The sequence below is a fragment of the Pantherophis guttatus genome, chromosome 11 (genome assembly GCF_059756535.1).
Source record: "Pantherophis guttatus breed Tessera chromosome 11, ASM5975653v1, whole genome shotgun sequence".
NCBI classification, from domain to species: domain Eukaryota; kingdom Metazoa; phylum Chordata; class Lepidosauria; order Squamata; family Colubridae; genus Pantherophis; species Pantherophis guttatus.
In genome coordinates this window covers 26,759,013-26,782,171 of record NC_142073.1, presented here as the reverse complement: position 1 = coordinate 26,782,171, position 23,159 = coordinate 26,759,013, and the positions used below count along the sequence as shown (strand labels likewise).

General features: G+C 39.5%; 1 protein-coding gene across 6 annotated transcripts in view; it reads left to right on the top strand.

Moving 5' to 3' along the window:
* The window catches only part of HYDIN (HYDIN axonemal central pair apparatus protein), a 416,706-nt gene that overhangs the window by 84,174 nt on the left and 309,373 nt on the right, over positions 1–23,159 (top strand). For all 6 annotated transcript variants that reach the window (XM_087877179.1, XM_087877178.1, XM_034425679.3 and 3 more), the window contains one exon: positions 6,833–6,933. In XM_087877179.1, the coding sequence (XP_087733305.1) occupies positions 6,833–6,933 (101 nt within the window). The remainder of the gene's footprint in view (positions 1–6,832; positions 6,934–23,159) is intronic.

Sequence of the window (23,159 nt, the reverse complement as noted above, 5' to 3'; positions counted from 1 at the left end):
GCAGCTCTGTATGTAACTATATTGAATCAAATTTACTTTTTGATCTTGCCATGACTATTTCTTGGCTCTGGCACTACCAATTTTTGAAAATTCCCCTGGCACACCACTCAAAGACCTAAAATGTGGAATGCTTCGCTCTAAAATGCACTTCAATACAGTAAAATAAATACTGTATTTACTGTAAATACAGTAAAAAAATGATTTAGTTGAATGAAACGCTGTTTCCTCTTCCTACAAAATCCCTAGAGAGTTTTGAATCATTTGTCTCCCATCTTACAGTTTCAACCATGTACTGTAATTTCATGCCTTTCTGAGTTTTTCTTCTTATCTCATCATACAACACAATTCTAATAATCTCCTTGAAGAACCAGGCTAAATTGGAAATATTTTTTGTGGCTAATATTATTTTCAGCTAACATTAGTGATTGATTATTTAAAAAGTTTAAAGTCTTCATTGGTATGTTTGCTCTAGTAATTTTTTTTAAAAGTACATCTATTGTTCTTGCTATATTCAACACTGCATCTTTTGTTATATAAATCTGACTTTTATTATGATATTAATATAAACCGGGGAAACCATATCACTATCACACTCTCCCAGTAGTACTGTACCTGTCAGGTATGCTTCCTTCAGTATCCAGGAAAGAAAACCCCAAACTCAAGCATTTTGAAGAATTTGGTACTTTTACTGAATATGAAAAGATTAACTTTTCATGGTACTTTTACTGAATATGAAAAGATTTAAGTGAAAAGCTGGAAGTGACCAAAACGCGCGAAATGCATCTACTAAGCTTCTTCCCCCCCTCGTGTTTGTATTTTCTCAGCCAATCTAAAGGTCTTCCAAAGGTCAGGTGGCAACACGTCTGGCAGCGTCATCCATCAGGAATGTCGAGACAGTTGGTTAGCCATCCCCTTCTGAAATCCAGTTTCGATTCCCACGAAGTCCCCTCCTACAAAGACAAACCCCCTCCTGCTCTCTTCCCCCCCTTTGCTCCATACCTAATCCCTCCCCGTTTCTTATGGCAGCTAAAGCAGGAAAGCTGAGGCTGACATTCGGCCCCTCTTGCAGAAGAGACGTTAGTCCTAAATAAAAGGAAGAAAGAGAAAGAGAAACAGAATATATACAATGATCAAGGTTTATCAGGGTATTTGGCATAGAACTGTTGTACTTTCTTGGGAGCTCGGACATCCCGTTTATTTACCCATTCAGCCTGAGATAGTGGAAAATGTTTCCAGGCAATTAGATATTGGACTTTACCATGGTGTTTTCTAGAGTCCAAGATTTCCTTAACCTCAAAATGTTGCTCCCCTTCTATGAGGATGGGAATTGGAGGGTTGCTATGATCAACCCTTAGGGGAGATGAGTGTTCAGGTTTCAATAAACTAACATGAAATACAGGATGTATCCGTCTCAAGGTTTTTGGTAATTCTAATTCAACTGTCACTGGATTTATCAGTCTAACCACACGGAATGGTCCTACATACTTAGGCCCCAGCTTTTTAGACCTCTGGGTGGTTTGTAAGTATTTGGTAGACAAATAGACTTTATCCCCCACTTTGTAAATGTGAGCTGGGGACCTTTTGTTATCGGCTTGTGCCTTATGAGCTCGGTGTGCCTCATCTAATGCCTTCCGAGTCACTGTCCAGGTGCTCCTTAATTGTTCCATCCAATCTATCAAGGAGGGATTTTGGGGATCATCTTGAGGTAACTCGGGAATGGGTACAAAATCCTGGCCCGATGCAACCTTAAAAGGGGTGAATCCGGTGCTACTATGCACAGAATTGTTATACGCCACTTCTGCAAATGGCAACAAGTCTACCCAATTGTCCTGTTGGTAATTCACGTAACACCTAAGGTATTGTTCGAGCATCCCATTGGTTCTTTCACAAGCACCATTTGTCTGAGGGTGGTGACTGGAACTCAACCCCTGTGCGGAGCCTATCAATCTTAAAAATTCTCTCCAGAAACTGGAAGTAAATTGCTCACCCCTATCAGAAATTATTCTTTTCGGAGACCCATGTAGTCGGTAAATCTGCCGAATAAATAATTTTGCGAGGGTTTTTGCTGAAGGGATCTTTGAGCAAGGTATGAAATGTACTTGTTTGGAAAACAAATCAGTTACTACCCAAATGACAGTGCAGCCCTCACTGTCGGGTAAGTCCACAACAAAATCCATAGATATTTCCTTCCATGGGGCGTTCGGTCTAGCCACACTTTGCAGTAATCCAGGGGATTTCCCTGGAGGTCTTTTAGCCGAGGCACATACTGGACAGCTAGCCACATATGCCTGTATGTCCTTTTTTAGTGCAGGCCACCAAAACTGTCTCTTAACAAGATGTAAAGTTTTGACAAACGCAAAGTGTCCTGCGGCTTTGGCATCATGCGCATATTTCAATACGGTTGGTCTTAATGTGGTCGGAACATACAATTTTGATCCAACCCAAGCTAGTCCGTCGCGAAGTGTGCATTCATTCGAGTGGATTTTAAACCACTCGTCAGTTTTTAGCGCTTCTCGTAACTTTTCGAGTAAATCCCCTGAGAGTTCTGGATCGGTTTTACTCTGCGCTCTGGTAGTGACAGGTGTTGCCAATTGCGTTAAGGGGATCATTGGTTGAACAATTTCCTTCTTTATGCTGTTGTACTGTAGTAATCTGGAAAGTGCGTCCGCCATGAAATTTTTCCCCCCAGGAAGGTAACGTAAAGTGAAATTGAAACGCTTGAAATGTTGGGCCCAGCGTGCCTGTTTGGGTGACAATTTGCATGGTGTTTTTAATGCTTCTAGATTCTTATGGTCAGTCCACACCTCGAAAGGGTGTTTTGCCCCTTCTAAAAATTGTCTCCATGTTAACAGCGCCCATCTAACTGCAAACGCTTCCTTCTCCCATATGGCCCATCTCCTTTCTGTCTCAGATAGCTTACGGGATGTGTAAGCACAGGGTTGTAATATTCCATTCTCATTCTTTTGCAAGAGTATTGCTCCTACGGCAACGTCGCTAGCATCCGCTTGTACTACAAAAGGTTGTTCTATGTCGGGGTGTTTGAGCACAGGTTCAGCTGCAAACAACCGTTTCAGTTTTTCGAAAGCGGCCTGACAGTCCATAGTCCATTCTAGTGGTTTCGAGGGTTTGGGTTTTTTTCCCCTTTGGTTTTGAGCAAGTTTGTAATTGGCAGTGCGATTTTTGCGAAAGAGGGGATAAATTGTCTATAAAAGTTAGCAAACCCTAAGAAACTCTGTAACTGTTTACGGGTGCGTGGTGCGGCCCATTCCATTACTGCCCGGACCTTTTCCGGGTCCATCTCTATTCCCTCATGCGATATACGATATCCAAGATAGTCGATTTTGTCTTGATGGAATTCACATTTAGAAAGTTTGGCATAGAGTTCAGCTGCTCTGAGTTTATTCAAGACCGCTCGAACCAATCTTATATGGTCGGCCATGTTGTCAGAATAAATTAGAATATCGTCCAAATAGACCAACACCCCCTTATATAGATGCTCATGCAACACTTCGTTGATCAACTGCATGAATACGGCCGGGGCCCCCTGTAGTCCAAAAGGGAGTACTCTAAATTGGAAACACCCCAGTGGGCAATTAAATGCTGTCTTCCATTCATCTCCCTCTTTTATTCTCACTTGGTAGTATGCCTCTCTTAAATCAAGTTTGGTAAAAAATTTTCCCTTTCCTAAATGGGCCAACATGTCCTTCATAAGTGGGAGGGGATAGACATTTTCCACGCAAATGGCGTTCATGTTTCTATAATCAACAACTAATCTGAAGGATCCATCTTTCTTTTCGTGGAACATTACTGGCGCTGCTACCTTGGGTTTGGCTCGTTCAATAAATCCCCGTTCTAAGTTTTTGTCAATAAAATTCCGCAATTCCTCCAATTCTCGAGGTGTCATGGGGTATATTTTTGGTTTGGGAAGCTTCACCCCTGGGAGTATTTCAATGGTGCAGTCAGTGGCCCTGTGGGGAGGCAGAGTATCAGACGCTTTTTCACTAAACACTTCCTTGAGGTCCCAATATTCCTTCGGAATTTTCTCTTCTCCCTCAATATAGTTAATGGCTACTGCGGCCCCTTCTGGTCTTATGTCGTCCCTTAGGGAGGGGCCTTCCTTTTCCGGAGGTGGTTCTGCCGTACGGATGCGCAGGACCCCCGTTTTCCAATTTACTCGTGGGTTCCATTTACGAAGCCAGGGCAGTCCTAGAATTAGGGGCCTTTCCATGCCAGGTGCTACGATAAAGCTGAGCTTTTCTATATGATTCCCCAACTGTAGTTCAAGGGGTTCGGTCATAAAACTAGCTGGGCCCCCTCCTGCAATCGACCCATCTAATTGACAAAATGCAATGGGTCTTTTTAAAGTTTTCAGTCTCAGTCCCATTTCCTCCACTACTTTGGGGCTAATTATGCACCTAGTGCACCCCGAGTCCAACAGGGCTAACAATTGCGCGTGAGTTCCTGTGGAGGGCACCCTTACTTCTACGGGGATGAGTAAGGGTTCTTCCGTGTGACTCACCCGTTCATCGGTGTCCGAGTCGGAGTCCGTCTCGCTGTCGTCATTGTTGGTCGGAGTTCCCAACTCACGCTGGTTCCGGGGAGTGAACTCAACGACTTCTCCTTTCAGGGCGGTGCCCCGGGTTTTGGCGGGTATTTTATCGCTTTTCTTTTGGCTGGCCCCGGTGGCTTTTGGCGGTGGTTTGGAGAAACATTCGGCCGCCCGGTGACCCTCCTTCCCACATTTGAAACAGGTGAAGGGCTTTGACTTGGGTTTGAATTCGGTCTTCCCGCCAGTCATCTTGGCCGCCCCCTTACGGTAGAAAGAGGATGACTGGTCCCCCATCCGCCTTCCTCGGAGTTCGCTCCGTTTCAGCTCGATCTCCACATCCTCAGCTACTATGTACCATCTATCCAAATCATCGGGGACCCCCATGCTCCTGCAATCTCGATATATCTCATCATTCAGTCCATCCTTGAAACTCTCCAAAAGCGCCATTTCTGACCAGCCTGTCATATAAGGTGCCAGTTCACGAAACTCTTGGATATACTCTGCCACCGGCCTCCGACCCTGCTGAATGCTCTTCATTCTGAGTCTCGCCTTTTGTTCAGCTAAATGGTCTTCAAAACGTCTTCTAAGGGCCCTCATGAACTGGTTGTAATTTCTCAGCAGGAGGGAGTTGTTATTGTGGAGAACTACCATCCACTCAGCCGCCACTCCCTCTAGGGCATTCGCAATGCTTCTGACTTTAGCCGCATCCGTTTCGTAGTCCTCCCCCCAATCCTGCATGTGGTTCCACACTTGGGTCAGGAAAAATCCCAAGGTTTTAGGATTTCCATCAAACTTCCCAGGAAGGGGGGGGATTTTTGGCTTTTTACGTCTGCGGGGGGGGGCCTGCAGGGCTGGGGTTCTCTGGCCGGCTGCATCTCTTCCTCGAGCTGCCGAAGCCTGGGATGTTCCCTCCTCAAACTCTTCCTCTCCCCCGCAGGCTGTCTCTTCGGCCTCCCCCCTGGGGTCTGCTTCCCCCTTCTCCACAGGAGTTTCAAAAGACTCACGGTTTTTTCTGCTTTCTTCCACATCACGGATAAGCTGCAAGGCTTGATCTATCATGAGACGTTCCTTCTGCTGTTGCATCCACACTGCCTCCCTTTTTCGGGGTCTGGAAGTCGTCACTCCCCGGGGATTCTCCCCCCAGTCCGGCAGTCTCCCCACACCTTTTGACCATCTGGCCTCCTCCGGTTCCAAACGGAGTCTTTCCAGCCATTCTGCAGTTTCTCTTTCCGACTGGAGGGCGGTTGAACTCGCTGCCCCCATCTTCCCTTCTTCATCACTCCCTCGATCTGACATACTTTGGATTTTCAGTCCCCTCGGGTTTTGTCCGGGATGACTGAGAGGACTTCCAGCTTAATGTCAGGTATGCTTCCTTCAGTATCCAGGAAAGAAAACCCCAAACTCAAGCATTTTGAAGAATTTGGTACTTTTACTGAATATGAAAAGATTAACACCCCAGTGAAAAGCTGGAAGTGAGCAAAACGCGCGAAATGCATCTACTAAGCTTCTTCCCCCCCTCGTGTTTGTATTTTCTCAGCCAATCTAAAGGTCTTCCAAAGGTCAGGTGGCAACACGTCTGGCAGCGTCATCCATCAGGAATGTCGAGACAGTTGGTTAGCCATCCCCTTCTGAAATCCAGTTTCGATTCCCACGAAGTCCCCTCCTACAAAGACAAACCCCCTTCTGCTCTCTTCCCCCCCTTTGCTCCATACCTAATCCCTCCCCGTTTCTTATGGCAGCTAAAGCAGGAAAACTGAGGCTGACATTACTTCTTGTTTCCTTCAAAAATCACCTATTTCACTTAATGTTAAAAGGAAAATTGCAAGCCTCAGGAAATGCAGAAAAAAGCTCACACAATTGAGTGTGGCCATGTGGTACCTCACATGAACAATTAATTAAGTTAGAATAATTAATCAGCGGAACAACTTGCCTCTAGAAGTTGTGGGTGCTCCAACACTGGATGTTTTTAAGAAGAGATTAGACAACCATTTGTCTGAAATGGTATAGGGCTTCCTGCCAGAACTGGGGGTTGGACTAGAAGACCTCCAAGGTCCCTTCCAACTCTGTTATTCTGTTACTGTAGTACAGATGTGATAGGACACTGAGCTGAATAATAATGGCTCCATCACTTTAATAGCAAATTTCGTGGTCTCTGTTGTGCATTGTGGCCATAAGTGAGAAATAGCTGTAGCACAAAAATAAAATGTAATAGCAAATGTCCAAGCTAGGATGGCAATAATCTCTCAGCAACATGAGAATCCCTGTTTTCCTTTTCCACTGCAGGTGACCATATGCTCAAACACAGTGAAGACCTATGAAACTGCCCTTGTAGTGGACGTCAAAGGGAGTGGTGAGGATGTGCTGGCCCTCCCAATTTCAGCAAGGTACTTTTCATTTCTGCAATGCTGTGGCCTCTATTGTGATTCCAGTCTTCGTCTCCATTCTAAACAAGATAACATGGAAGGGTCAGTAAATAGGGAATGGGAGATTCACTGCAGCCAGGTGTGTGTGACTGGGTGGGCGTGGCCAGGTTGACACGGAGGATTAGGTGCAGCCATCTCAGGGTGGATGACTGGGGCAGCTGACATAGAGCAGCTGGGTGGGCATGGCCAGGTGGGCGGCTCCAGGTGGGTGTGGCAGGTGGGCGCAGAACAAATTGCCCCAGGCAACTGGATGTGGAGCCAACTCGACACCCTGCCACAACAAAAACCACCCAGAGATGTATTGGCAAATGGGAAGTAGGGAAGTGGCAAAGTTTGAAAGGCAAGGGATGGATTCCCCACCCCCACCCAAATTTGCAGAAATGCTGCCTTTTTCTTTCTCTTTCCAAGGAGACCTTATACCATTTCAAACAAGTGCTTGTCCAGTCTCTTAGAATGCAAGATAAGACAAGGCTTGGGCTGTCACTGTGGTTTTCATATTCTTATGATTTATGTTCTTACTTTAGAAAATTACTTTAGAATAACAGAGTTGGAAGGGACCTTGGAGGTCTTCTAGTCCAATCCCCTGCCCAGGCAGGAAACCCTACACCACTTCTGACAAATGGTTATCCAACCTCTTCTTAAAAATTTCCAATGTTGGAGCATTCACAACTTCTGCAGGCAAGCTGTTCCACTTATTAATTGTTCTAACTGTCAGGAAATTTTTCCTTAGTTCTAAATTGCTTCTCTCCTTGATTAGTTTCCACCCATTGCTTCCTGTTCTACCCTCAGGTGCTTTGGAGAATAGTTTGACTCCCTCTTCTTTGTGGCAACCCCTGAGATACTGGAATACTGCTATCATGTCTCCCCTAGTCCTTCTTTTCATTAAACTAGACATACCCAGTTCCTGCAACCGTTCATGTGTTTTAGCCTCCAATCCCCTAAACATCTTTGTTGCTCTTCTCTGCACTCTTTCTAGAGTCTCAACATCTTTTTTACATCATGGCGACCAAAACTGAATGCAATATTCCAAGTGTGGCCTTACCAAGGCATTATAAAGTGGTATTAACACTTCACGTGATCTTGATTCTCTCCCTCTGTTTATGTAGCCCAGGACTGTGTTGGCTTTTTTGGCAGCTGCTGCACATTGCTGGCTCATATGTAAATGGTTGTCCACTAGGACTCCAAGATCGCCTTCACAGTTACTACTATTGAGCAATACCTGTACCTGTGCATTTTGTTTTTCTTTCCTAAATGTAGAACCTTACTTTTTTCACTGTTGAATTTCATTTTGTTAGATAGCGCCCAATGTTCAAGTCTGTCAAGATTCTTCTGTATCTTGAGCCCATCTTTTGGAGTGTTGGCTATTCCTGCCAGCTTGGTGTCATCTGCAAATTTGATGAGTTCCCCATCTATCCCCTTGTCCAAGTCATTGATGAAGATGTTGAAGAGTACTGGGCCTAAAACAGAGCCTTGGGGTACTCCACTGCATACTTCCCTCCGTGTAGATGCAGTTCCATTGAGGACTAAGTGCAGTTAGTCAGCCAGTTACGAATCCATCTGGTGGTGATGCTGTCTAACCCACATTTTTCTACTTTATCTAGTAGTAGGTTATGGTCTACTTTATCAAATGCTTTACTGAAGTCCAAGTAAATTATATCGACAGCATTTCTCTGGTCCACTAATTTTGTCACTTTGTCAAAGAATGCAATTTATTAGTCCAATTTATATGCTGCCTTTCTCCGTAGACTCAGGGCGGCTTACAATGCATTATAGCAATAGCCTGCATACTTTTTTGTATATACCTGCTTATTAGGGCTTTCGGCCCCCCCAAGCGGTATTGTTCTATACAAAGTTGGCTTATTGCCCCCACAATCCGAGACCTCAATTTACCTACCTCGAAAGGATGGAAGGCTGAGTCAACCTTGAGCCTGGTGAGATTCGAACTTGCACTAATTGCAGGCAGCTGGCAGCTAAGTGCTAGCACTTAATGGCACTTTAGTCTGCTGCACCACCGAGGCTCCTAATAAGATTAGTCTAGCATGATCTGGTTTTGACAAACCCATGTTGGCTTTTGGTTATTACTTTGTTTGCTTCTAGGTGTTCAGTGATTCGTTGCTTGATTATCTTTTCCAGAATCTTCCCTGGTATTGAGGTCAGGTTGATAGATCTGTAGTTTTCTGGATCGGTTTTTTTTTCCTTTTTTGAAGATGGAAACTACATCAGATCTTTTCCAGTCCTCTGGCAGTTCCCCTGTGCTCCGGGATCTTTGAAAGATATAGTTCAGTGGTTCTGAGATCTCGTCTGCCAGTTCCTTCAGAACCTTGGGGTGTAATCCATCTGGTCCTGGTGATTTGAACTCATTTAGGGTAGACAGGTGTTCACTTACCATTTTCTTCCCTATTTTAACTTGTGTTCCTAATCTGTTTTTTGTGGTGTTGTTTTTGATAGGTTGGACTGTTTTTTCCTTTTGTGTAAAGACAGATGCAAAAAACGAGTTAAGTAGTTCTGCTTTCTCCCTGTTGCTTGTCACCTTCTTGCCACTTTCTCCCAGCAATGGGCCAATTGTTTCCTTGACTTTTTTCTTGTTTTTAACATGTTGGAAGAAGCTTTTTTTGTTATTTTTTACTTTTGTTGCAAGCTTTTGTTCATTATGAGCCTTAGCTTTCCTCACTTCATCTTTACAGGCTCTTTGCTTATGCTACCCTTGCTTGTAATCTTGGCAGGATGGCCAGATGAGGATCTCTTGCCTGACAGAGCCAAAGGAATGATTTGCATACCCATAAATAAAAGGGACATTTGCCTAGTTTATGTTCAGGTAGACCAACAAATCCAAATTGACATCCGAATCATAAAGAATCTATATTGACATCAGGTAGCAAATGTGAGATTAGGCCAAAAATACTCAGATGATGCAGAAATACGAAGAGGGCTGTTGTCAGGGTTCTGTCTTCGCTGTTGTTTAATATCTACTCTGAGTCAATTTTCAATGAAGCACTGGAAAACGTTGATGCTGGTCTCAAAGTAAACCGTGTTCAGATCAACAATTAAAGATATGCTATCTATAAAACATTTTATATAAATTTTCTTTATATGCTGTTGCCATTGTTAATTTATAATTCCTTTCCCATAGTTGTTGCCATTTCTCTAATTTAATCGTATAGCCAAAAATTTTTCCCACACTATCATTGTTTCTTTTATTTCTTTATCTTCTAATCTAATTTGCAATAGATAATTATATACTTTCTTAATCATTTTTTCATCTGTTCCCATCAGTATCTCATCCAATTCTGATTTACCCATATTAAAACCATACTGTTTAAGATCTTTTTCGTATCTTGATTGTATTTGCAATTGTGTAAACCAATCTCTCTCAATCCCTTGTTTTTCCAACTCTTGTTTTTGTTTTAGTTCTCCCTTTTCTGGTAAAATATCCTTATATCTAACAATATTTTTCATATTAATAATATTTGGATGTGTCAAAGCTTCCATCGTCAAAAGCCACATTGGTATTTCCATATAATATTTTTGTTTCACTCTCTCCCACAGTGTTAATAAACCATTTCTTACATAATGTCTCTGGAAGTATTCATGTATCCTGTTTTTCCCATACCATAAGAAAGCGTGCCAACCTAGTTGCAAATCATGTCCCTCCAAAGTCAATAGTCTTATATTTCTCAAAAAGATCCATTCTTTAATCCACGTTAGCACAGTAATACAGTTCCCAGTTTGGAAGTCCAAGCCCGCCTCTAATTCTAGAATCTTGTAACATTTTTATATTGATTCTTGCTTTTTTCCTTTGCCGTATATATATCAACATTGTCCTATTCAAATTCTCAAAGTACTTTTTCTCAATCTTTATTGGTATCATTTGGAAGAGAAATAAGATCCTTGGCAATATGTTCATCTTAATTAACACTATCCTTCCCATTAATGATAATTGCAAATTTCTCCATTTCTCCAAGTCTTTTTCAATTTGATTTCTCAATTTATAGTAGTTATCTTCTTTGATGGTTACACATTTTGAAGTTAGCTGAATGCCCAAATATTTCACTTTCTTCACTGTTTGAATATTTAGTTTCTCCATTATTTCTCTTTTTTGTTTTTCTATCACATTTTTAAGTAAAATTTTTGTCTTATCTTTATTAATTTTCAGTCCCACTACTGCTCTATATTCCTCTATTTGTTTCAGTAACTTTGGGCCTGTTTCTATAGGATCTTCCATAATAAACACTTAATTCGTAAGATCTCCGACCTCCGGGCGTTTTGAAGACCCTATTATTCCGCCAGGCCGGACTAGCAACACAATAGTTTTTAAATTGGGATATTTAAATTTATTGGGGTTTTAAATCTGAGCCACTTTATTTAATTATTTTAAATTTTATATTGTTGTTTTGTTTGTGTTTTTAAACAGGCTGTACACCGCCCTGAGTCCTTCGGGAGAAGGGCGGTATAGAAATAAAATAATAATAATAATTTTTCTGGGATCTTGGGTATTCCAGTGTTTTCTAGATATTGTTCTATCTTTCCCTCTGCAACTGTCTCTTGCTGATATAGTCGTTTATAATATTTCTCAATTACTTTTTTCTTTTCCTCATTTTGGTAGCATATATTCCCATCTTGATCCGATAGTTGGTTTATTAACTTCTTTTCTTTATCTTTTTTCATTTTATATGCCAACCATCGTCCTGGTTTATTTGCATTTTCAAAAAAGTTTTACTTTGTTTATTTTATTTTATTTGCCAAATCTTCATTTTCCATTAAGTTCATTTTATGTTTTTGCAAGTCCGTCAAATTCTTAATCTTTTTATCATTGTGAATGTTTCTGTGGTTCCATCTTAACTTCTTTTACTCTTCCTCCAGTCTCTTTTGTATTTGTCTATTCTGTTAGTTCTGTTTTCCTAGATAAGTCATTGTCAGTCCTCTAATATATGCTTTGCTGGTATCCCACACACGTAATGACCTCTTTTTTATTTTCTTTAAAAAAATAGGTCAATTCTTTTTCCATATACTGCTGAAAATTCTTTTCATTTAATAGTTTTTGATTCAATGTCCATCTTATTCTTTTCCTCTGCCCCTTCCATGTCATTATTATTGGGATGTGGTCTGCCCATGTACTTGTTTCTATATCAATCTTGTGTATTTTAGATATTAATTCTGTTGACATCCACATCATATCTATTCTTGACCACGACATGTGTCTGTTTGAGTAGAATGTGTACTGCTTTTCTTTCGGATATCTTCTTCTCCAAGCATCCTGCAAGCTCAATTCGTCTATCATTACTTAACTTCTCCCTCCGATGGTATATTCTCTGCTTTCCAATTTTGTGCATAAACAATCCTTGCTGCTGTTATTACATGTATAATCAAATATATATTGTCTTTACTAATTTTCTCTGGTAAGATACCCAATAGGAACAGCTCTGGTTTCAAATCCATAAGTTGTTGTACAACATTATGGTAATATGAGCCTGGTAACTGGTGACATTTCCAACATTTAGCTGATTTATCTTTAAACATTTTTGCCAGTTTCTCAGGAGGCATATGCCATCTGTAAAACATTTTATATTGATTTTCTTTGTATGCAGTGGACATTGTTAATTTATAGTTTATTTCCCATAACTGTTGCCATTTATCTAAATCAATTGAATATCCAAAAAATTTTGCCCAAGCTATCATTGTTTCTTTTACTTGTTCTTCCTCTAATTCTATGTTCAATAAAAAATTATAATATTTTTTGATTAATTTATCCTTTGTTCCTGTGAGTATCTTATCCAACTCAATCTTTTCTAAGTAAAAACCATGTAGTTTAACATCTTTTTCATATCTTGTTTGTATTTGCATATACCAGTGTTTCCTAAACTTGACCCTTTGAAGATGTATGGACTTCAACTCCCAGAATTCCTCAACCAGGCATACTGGTTGGGGAATTCTGGGAATTGAAGTCCATGCATCTTAAAATAGCCAAGTTTGGGAAACACTGGCATATACATATACCAATCCATTTCGATTCCCCGTTCTTTCAGTTCTTGTTTCCCTTTCAGTTCCGCCTTATCTGTTAACAGATATCTAGATATAAGTTAACCTTATATCTAACAATATTTCCAAAATTAAAAACATTTGGGTGAATTAAGGCTTCCATTGTTGATAACCATATTGGTATTTTCACATAGTATTTATCTCTAACTTTTTCCCATACCAATAACAATGCATTTCTTATATAATGTCTATGAAAGTACGTATGTATCTTATTTCTACCATACCATAAAAAAGTATGCCAACCCAATTGTAAATCATGCCTTCCAATGTTAATAATCTTGTGTTTCTTAGTTCGACCCATTCTTTCAGACATGTCAATGCTGCTGCTTGATAATATAATTCCCAATTCAGAAGTCTCTCTTAATTTTTCCCCATCATCTCTTTCATTTCTTTTAACTCCTGTTTTATATCATCATAACATTTTGCATAAAATTTCTTAGTTCCATCATCTCTGACATTTTCTGTGTTTCTGCCACTGAGGGACTAGATGCAGGATGCAAATGGGCTGTAAATTTCTTCATATTCAATATTTTATAATCCACTTGTGATTTAATTATAATCCAAATCTCTAATCCACCCGAAGGTTGGATTAGTAAAAAATTAAAAAAGAAAAAAAGAAAAATCCCAATCAACCACCTCCCTCCAAAAATTTAAGGTAATAAAAAAACTAATCCAGCTGCCCAAAGGGCAAGAATTCAAGAAAAAAAGAAAAAGAAAAGATAAAAATCCATGAAAAGATAGCCAAGAGAAAAAAGAAAAAAAAAATTTTTTTTTCTTCTGACTCTTCAAGTCGTAATCCAAAATTTTTAGAAATCCCATTCTATTGAATCCAGTAAAAAATCACCTGGGTAAAAAACAAATCAAGAATAAAGGCTTTTCACTTTCCACCAAAACAAAATACTTCAAAGAGTTTGTAGAAAAGTATACAAACTTTTCTACAAACAGAAAAGTATAGAGCTCGCAACTTGGGCGTCCTCCTGGATTCACGGCTGTCTTTAGAAGAGCACTTGACGGCCGTGACCGGGAGGATTTTTCATCAGGTTCGCCTGATCCGCCAGTTGCGTCCCTTTCTAGATCGGGACTCCCTACACACAGTCACTCATGCCCTCGTCATCTCTAGTCTGGACTATTGTAACGCTCTCTACATGGGGCTCCCCTTGAGGTGCACTCGGAGGCTCCAACTGGCGCAGAGTGCGGCCGCGCGGGTGGTTATGGGAGCAACCTGGAGTTCCCATGTAACACCTCTCCTGCGCAAGCTGCACTGGCTCCTGGTGGTCTTCCGAGTGCGCTTCAAGGTTCTAACTATCACCTTTAAAACGCTCCATGGCTTAGGACCTGGTTATCTACGGGACCACCTGCTACCACCAATAGCCTCCCACCGGCCAGTACGCTCCCATAGAGAGGGGCTCCTCCGGGTGCCGTCGGCCAAACAATGTCGACTGGCAGCCCCTAGGGGGAGAGCCTTCTCTGTGGGGGCACCTACGATCTGGAGCTCCCCCCGGAGATACGGAGGATCCCGGATCTGCGCACCTTCCATCGCGTGCTTAAGAGTTTTTTATTTCATCAAGCTAGCCTGGCCTAAATCTTCTCCCCTTTTAAATATAAATTTTAATTTGTTTTAAATTATGGGGTATTTTAAATTCAGCCAAATTATTTAATTCGTTTTTAATCTATTTTAAATTTTTGTATTTATGTGTTTTATCTTGTGGCTGTTCACCACCCTGAGTCCTTTGGGAGAAGGGCGGTATAGAAATTTAATAAAATAAATAAATAAATAAATATAGCCGCCCTGAGTCTTCAGAGAGAGGCGGCATATAAATTGAATTAATTAAATTAATTACATTAAATTAAACTAGTCATCCTCGAAAAAAAAGAAAAATTATATAAGATTCAAAGCCAAAAAAAAGTTTTAAAAGCAAGTTCAAAATTTAGTCTTCACTCTTCCACAGCTGTTCAGTTATCATTCAGCCAAAATGTCAAGGTCAGTTATTTATTAGAGTTTCTTCAAAGAAGTTTTTCTTTCGCCACTAGGTTAACTTTTAACATTAACACAGCACTTTCACTTCATTAAGATTTATTGTTGTTTCAAAGTTTCAAAGTTCTTTTAGCAATCTCCACCATTCTATAATAGTTCATTCAAATGGGATTTCTGTCTTCAATTCAATTCATTGACCAATTCTTATTATCAATTTTAAAATGGATAATAGAGAGGGCCTCCTCGGGGTGTCATCAGCCAAACAGTGCAGGCTGGTGACCCCCAGGGGGAGGGCCTTCTCTGTGGGGGCACCTACCCTCTGGAATCAATTGCCTCCAGAGATAAGGAGAATCCAAGACCTCAGTGCCTTCCGCCGTGCCCTTAAAACCTTCCTTTTCCAGCAAGCCGGGCTGGCCTAATTTTTTTAAGTGTTTTTAAGTGTTTTGTTTATTGTTTTTAATTAATGGGGCCAAATTTATATATGTATATTTTAACTGTATTTTAATATTTGTACTTGATGTTTTTACTTGGCTGTTCACCGCCCTGAGTCCTCAGGGAGAAGGGCGGTATACAAATTCAAAATAAAAAAAAAATAAAATAAAAAAAAAATAAAAAGATTCAAAATTCCCCAAGTTTTTTTTTTCTCAATAGCAAAATAGTAAAAGTAAAAAGGCTTCCAGTCACGCTTTCCTCGCTGCCAAATTACTGGATGTGAGAGCGGATGCACACCCGCTCTCATTCCTCACTTTCAGCTAGTCTTTTCCACCCTATGAATTTTTCAGGTAGATTTGAAGAGAAACTCTCAGTAAAAAAAATCAAATCACTCTCACCTTCATGTCACATGCAATCTTTCTTCATCCTTTTTTGTTGTAGCCGCCCCAGCTTCCTAGTGACATCTAGGTCGCTTTCTGCGCTGTCTGAATTGAGGAGCTTCTTCCGGTCCTACCAGGGAGTTTGTGGACTCCCTGTGCTGACCGGTACGTGCCCCTTTTGTTTGTTGTCCCTACAGGACGGCTTAGGTCCCTGGGGACCCTTGGACAGTGGAGATATTGGCAGGTCTTTGAGAGCCCTCAAAGAGCCCATTGTACCGCCGTGACGCTGGCCATGCCTCCAGTAAAGATAGGAATCTTGTTTTCAAGATAATAAATTCAATCTCACCCAGACGATCCACCTCGCTTTTTTCTTCTCTCTTTCTGTGTGGCTGCCCCAGCTTTGAGACAGCTCCTAATGGCTGTCTTTCCAGTCGTTGGGTTGGAGGCTATTCACCGGCGTTTCAGGAAATTTGTGATTTCCCTGTTCACACCAGCCCGTGCCTCTGTTCTTCACTGTCCCTACGAGACGTCTAAGTTGCTCTGTGGACCCCCAAAACGGCTGGAATATCAACGATTCTCCAGAGCCCCGAAGTTCGTTGTGTCACTGTGACGCTGGCCATGTCCCCTCTCCTATGCTGGGACTGCAGAAGACCTGCAGCTCCTCATCAACAGAGTCTCAGAAATATCTGAAAAATATGGCTTGAAGCTTAACACCTCAAAAACCAAGATCATGGTCATCAGCAAACAACCCATTAATTTACCACTGATAAATTCGGAAGGAATACCACTATAAGTTGAAAGGATCACGTACCTCGGTTTTAATTTACATGAAAGCTGGGACATGATCAGTGAAGTAAAGACAAGGATAGAGAAAGCTTGAACAGCATTCTTCAAAATGAAAAAGGTCTTCTTCAGTCACAACATAAGCCTAAGACTGAAAATCAGGCTTGTCAGATGTTACATCTTTTCTATCCTGCTCGACGGAGCAGAAAGTTGGTCTCTGACAGAAAACCACTTGAAAAAACTAGAAGCATTTGAAATGTGGATTTACAGACAGCTGTTATGTATAAAATGGATTAACAAAATCACAAATGAGGTGATAAGCTACCTGGGAAAGCAAAGGGAAATCATCAAAGTCATTAAAAAGCGAAAGTTAGAATATTTTGGACATGTGATGCGACACCCAGAAAAATACGGCATCCTTCACTTAATCCTTCAGGAAAAGATTGAAGGCAAATGAGGTCCAGAAAGAAGAAGAACATCAAGGCTTCAAAACCTAGGGCACTGGTTTGGACAAAACTCAGCAGCACTTTTACATGAGGCTGTTGACAAAAATAGGATTGCCAACATGATCGCCAACGTCTGATGATGGATATGGCACAAGAAGAAGAAGACCAACAAACAAGGAAACCAACAAACAAGGAAATTTAATTGGGATTGTTTATGACATTTTGCCTTAACTGTGGGAAACACTGATAAGGAAGACATAGACCAATAAAGTCAGGAAACCAAAGAAAAAAACTGGTACATCTCCTATCCACTGTGACTTTCCTGACACTACATGTGGAAGCAGGGCAAGAGAAAAATAAATGGCTGGAATAAGAACAAGGTATAAATATTGTCTTTGATTAAATGCATTCCAATAATCTAAAAATTTAGTACCTGGATAAAGCATAATACACAGTATATAACTGTAAAACTAGTTTGCCCCCTATTCAAAAAAGAATATCAGAACGTAGAGATGGACAGTGGTATCCAAAATCAAATTATTAGAATTTTTGTGGGGGGGGAGGAGAGTCAAGAACTAACTATGTCAAACTGTACTGAAAATATAAAATATCCAACCTCCCCTCCTTCTGTTTATAATAATAAAAATAAATAAATAAATAATTTTATTTCTATACTGCCCTTCTCCCGAAGGACTCAGGGCGGTGTACATCTCCTCCTCCTCCTCCATTTCCACTATCCCCTTCCCCATTTTTGTGGATTTGACCAAATGGGGAATGATGAATCCCTTCCCTGATTCAGTGAGATTGTTGCAAATGGACATGCTTTGTGAGGATTTATAACTCTAAAGAAATATAGAAGTTACAGTCAGCACTTATCATCCTCACATGCTCCATGTGGTGAAAAAGCCACCAAACTTTGCAGGGAAACCTCTTGTCAGAAAAGAGAAAGAAGAAAGGAAGTGCCGCCACCTGTCCGCACCCATGTGGTTGTATCCATCTGGCCATGTCCACCTAGCCACCCTGAGTCATCCGCTTCAAGCTGGCTGCACTTAATCCTCTGCGTCGACCTAGCCATGCCCTTGGCCCACCCAGCCATGCCCACCTGGTGGCACTCAGATGGCTGGGCTCACCCAGTCATGCCAGCTGCCTTCAGTGAGTCACCCCAGTGAATTAGTTGTCAGCATTTTAGCCAAATTAAATAGAATGTCATTCTGAAATATGACAATTAGAACTGTAGTTATAATAATTTGATTGTATATTCACAGGACTTTTCAAGTGTGACACAAAGATTAAGATACTGAATTTCGATTGATTACATACCATCAAGTGGTTGTTGACTATTAGTGATCACATAGATATATTTTCTCCAGGAAGGTCTGTCTCTAATCAGGTCTTTCAGGTCTTCCAATGGCGCTAATCAAGGAGAGAACCAACTTAGAACTAGAGAGAAATTTCCTGACAGTGAGAAAAAATTATCAGTGTATTGGCTTACCTCCAGAAGTTGTGGATGCTCCATCTCTAGAGGTTTGTAAGAAGAGATTGGACAACCATTTCTCCAGAATAATATAATCTCCTGTTTGAGCAGAGGGGTGGACTAGAAGACCTCCAAAGTTCCTTTCAACCCTTTTATTCTGTTCTGTTCTTCTGTGCACTCATTACTGCTGTAACTGAGTCGATTCCCCCATGCTGTAGGTCATCCTCCTTTTCTCTTTCCTTCCTCCTTTCCCAGCCTCAGAACCTTGTCCAGAGTGCTAGGCCTTCACATAATGTATTTGAAGTGGGATAACTTGAGCCTAGCCATTTGTGCCTTGAGTGAGGACACTGGTTTGATTTGTTCAAGACTGTTTGTTTGTTTATTTTCTTGGCTGTCTGTGGTATTCTCAGATGTTTTCTCCAACCCCAAAGTTCAAGGGCATCAATACTCTTCTTTTTTTTTTTTTGAATTTTTTTGAATTTTTAAACAAAACATAAAACAACCATCATCCATTACAATTACAGAAAGTGTGTCGATCGGTTACAAATCTTTTGTGCTTAATCCCATATCCAAAATTCTCTTATTTGACAATTTATTATATCCCTTTGTATTATTATTCTCATTTACCAATTATTTAACAGTGGCTTATCTCCCGTAAAAAACCGCTTCATATATTTTATTATTACATTCATTTCATATTTCATTTCCATGTTTTATTATCTAGCCATTGATAAAATAAATCCCATATCAAGTAATATTGTTTGTCTTCCTGTTCTCTAATTTCAAATGTCAATTTACTCATTTCAGCACATTCCAAAATTTTTTAAATTTTTAAATTTTAATAACTTCATCATCAATAGGTATCTTCTCTCCTTTCCAATTTTTAGCAAATACAATTCTAGCCGCTGTTAAAACATTCACAATTAAGTATCTCAGTTCTCTATTATATGTTTCTGGTAAAATCCCTAATAAAAATATCTCTGGTTTAAAATCAATGTGTTTCTTTGTCATTTTTTCCAACCTTGTGTGGATTTTAGTCCAATATCTTTTAGCTTCTGCACATGTCCACCACATATGGTAATATGAACCCGGAGTCTGATGACACTTCCAGCACTTCTCCGATTTATTCTTGAACATTCTGGCTATTCTTGCCGGGGGTAGATGCCACCTGTAAAACATCTTATACAAATTCTCTTTATATGCTGTTGACATTGTCATTTTGTAGTTCTGCAACCACAATTTTTGCCATTTCTCTAAATCAATCCCATGGCCAAAGTTTTTCCCCATGCAATCATTGTTTCTTTAACTTGTTCTTCTTCCAGTTTTACTTCTAATAAATAACCATACAATTTTTTAATTACATAGTCATCAGAGCCTGTTAAGATTTTATCTAAATTCGTCAAACTACTGTAAAAACCCTCTGTCTTAGAATCTTCAACATATCTAGACCGTATTTGCATATATGAAAATCAATCCATTTCTATCTCTTGTTCTTCTCATTCTTGCTTCGATTTAAGTTCACCCTTTTCATTCAATAATTCACAATATCTAACAATTTGTTCCTTTCTAAATGTTATTGAGTATGAGAATGCTTCAGTAGAAGATAACCATACTGGAATTTTTAAATAATGATATCTTTTGATCTTCTCCCAGTTTGATAACAAAGAGTCTCGTATAATATGCCTTCTAAAATAACCCTGTGTTTTTGTATTCTTATACCATAAAAAAAGCATGCCAGCCCAACAGCAAGTCATGTCCTTCTAAAGTCAACAATTTAATATTTCTTAACATTATCCATTCTTTAATCCACATCAAATTACTAGCTTGATAGTATAATTCCCAATCCGGCAAACCAAAACCTGCTCTTGTTCTGACATCTTGCAGCAATTTAATTTTTTTTTTGATACATTTTTTTTATTTTCAAAAACACAAACAAAACAAAACATAAAAACATAATAATTCCATACAATTATAGACAGTGTATCAGTCGGTGGTATTTTTGTGCTTCACTTCTCTTCAATTTATCACTAAACATGCTAGCTTATTTCCAAAAATTTCAACATCCATTTATATCATAATTATTTCCAATTCTTATTCTCTATCCATTGATAAAATAAATCCCATATCAAATAATATTGTCTATCTTCCTGTTCTCTTATTTCAAATGTCAATTTGCTCATTTCAGCACATTCCATCATTTTCTTTATAATTTCTTCATCATTAGGTAACTTTTCTCCTTTCCAATTTTTAGGAAATACAATTCTAGCTGCTGTCAAAAGATTCACAATTAAATATTGCAGTTCTTTATTATATGTCTCCGGTATAATCCCTAATAAAAGTATCTCTGGTTTAAAGTCAATATGTCTCTTTATCATTTTTTCCAACCACGTGTGTATCTTAGTCCAATATCTCCTTGCTTCTACGCATGTCCACCACATGTGGTAATAGGATCCTGGGGTCTGATGACATTTCCAACATTTCTCCGATTTATTCTGGAACATTCTGGCTATTCTCGACGCTAGATGCCGCCTGAAAAACATCTTATACAAATTCTCCTTATATGCTGTAGACATTGTCATTTTATAATTATGTGACCACAATTTATGTGACAATTTATGTGACCAGAAGGGCCTGGTGGCTCAGCAGAGTGAAAGCATTGTGATTAACACCAGCTGTCTGCAATTACTGTAAGTTCGAATCTCACCAGGCTCAAGGTTGACTCAGCCTTCCATCCTTTCTAAGGTAGGTAAAATGAGGACCCAGTTTGTGGGGGCAATAAGCTGACTTTGTATAAATATACAAAAGTATGAAGGGTATTGCTTAACGCATTGTAAGCCGCCCTGAGTCTCCGGAGAAGGGTGGCATATAAATCAAATTTTAAAAAATAAAATAAAATAAAAAACAATTTTTGCCATTTCTCTAAATCAATACCATAACCAAAATTCTTCCCCCATGCTATCATTGATTCTTTAACTTGTTCTTCTTCCAATTTAACCTCTAGCAAATAACCATATAGCTTTTTAATTACATGATCATCAGAACCCATCAAAATCTTATCTAAATTAGTCAATACATTATAAAAGCCTTCTTGTTTAAGGTCTTCTCGATATCTAGAGAGTATTTGCATGTATGAAAACCAATCCATTTTATACCCTTGATCTTCCATGTCTTGCTTTAATTTAAGTTCACCCTTTTCATCCAATAATTCCTTATATTTTATAATTTGTTTCCCTTTAAACACCACTGGATGCGAGAATGCTTCGATTGTAGATACCGAGACTGGTATCTTCATGTAGTGATTTTTTTTAACCTTCTCCCAATTCAACCATAAGGCTTCACGTATTTTATGTCTTCTAAAATACCCTTGTATTTTAGTTCCTTAATACCACAAAAAAGCATGCCATCCCAACAACAAATCATGTCCCTCCAAATTTAACAATCTAGTATTTTTTAATGATATCCATTCTTTAGTCCACATTAAGCTAGCTGCTTGATAGTAGAGTTCAAAAATAGGTAAACCAAAACCACCCCTTATTTTAGCATCTTGTAACAACTTCATTTTTATTCTTGCCTTTTTCCCCTGCCAAATATATTTCAATATCATTTTATTCAAATCTGTGAAAAATTCCTTATCCAACTTTATCGGGATTGTTTGGAATAAATATAAAATTCTAGGCAAGATATTCATCTTATTAGTTGCAATTCTCCCAATTAAAGATAATTGCAGATTTGCCCATTTTTCCAAATCTTGTCCTATCTGTCGCTTAACCTTATAATTATTTTCCTTGAGAGAACTACACGCAGCAATCTTAATTTTATCCTCGCCTTTTTACCCTACCAAATATATTTTAACACAATTTTATTTAAATCTTCAAAATATTCTTTTTCCAACTTAATTGGGATTGTCTGGAATAAATATAAAATTCTAGGCAATATATTCATTTTAATAATTGATATCTTCCCTATCAATGATAATTGCAGGTTCTCCCATTTAGCCAAATCGGTCGCTATCTGTTGTTTAAGGTTATTATATGCATCAATACTCTTCTTATCCCATTTCTTCAAAGTACAACTTTCACATCCATAGAGTGTCATGGTCTTTGTAGGTGTAGACATATCATATCATTTGAATATCTTTTCCGAGGCCTTCATGGCTATTGAACCAAGTGCTAGTCTGCAGCAGCATATTCCTTGATTGCTTGTCCTTTACAATTGAAGATGGGTCATTGTAGGTTTACAGCAGCCTCCTTTGGTGATAACCCACATGGCGTGAGAATGTGGGTTATACAGCAACTATCTTATAGGTTCATTTTGCTCTCTTTTTCTGGAGATTGGTAGGGCATTTTGAAATCTGGTTGAGAAATAGCAAAGGGAATTCTAGAGAAACCACACTGGCTTGTCATAAACAAGGCAAGTCACATGGTGTTGACAAGATCTTGAGCCTGAGAAAAGTGATTTCCAGATCCAAGTCTGATTTTCTGTGTAACATGGCCTTCAAATCTCAAAAACCCGAATTACCAAAAAAATATCAAGGCCCACCCTCTCTTGAGACTTAGGGTCAGGTGTAGGTCTGCTTCCAGCAGCTTCACTTTTAATGTACTGTGTGAAGTTTTAGAAACCTGCAGCTTCAGGTAACTAATAACAAGTTGATGAGTCTTTTT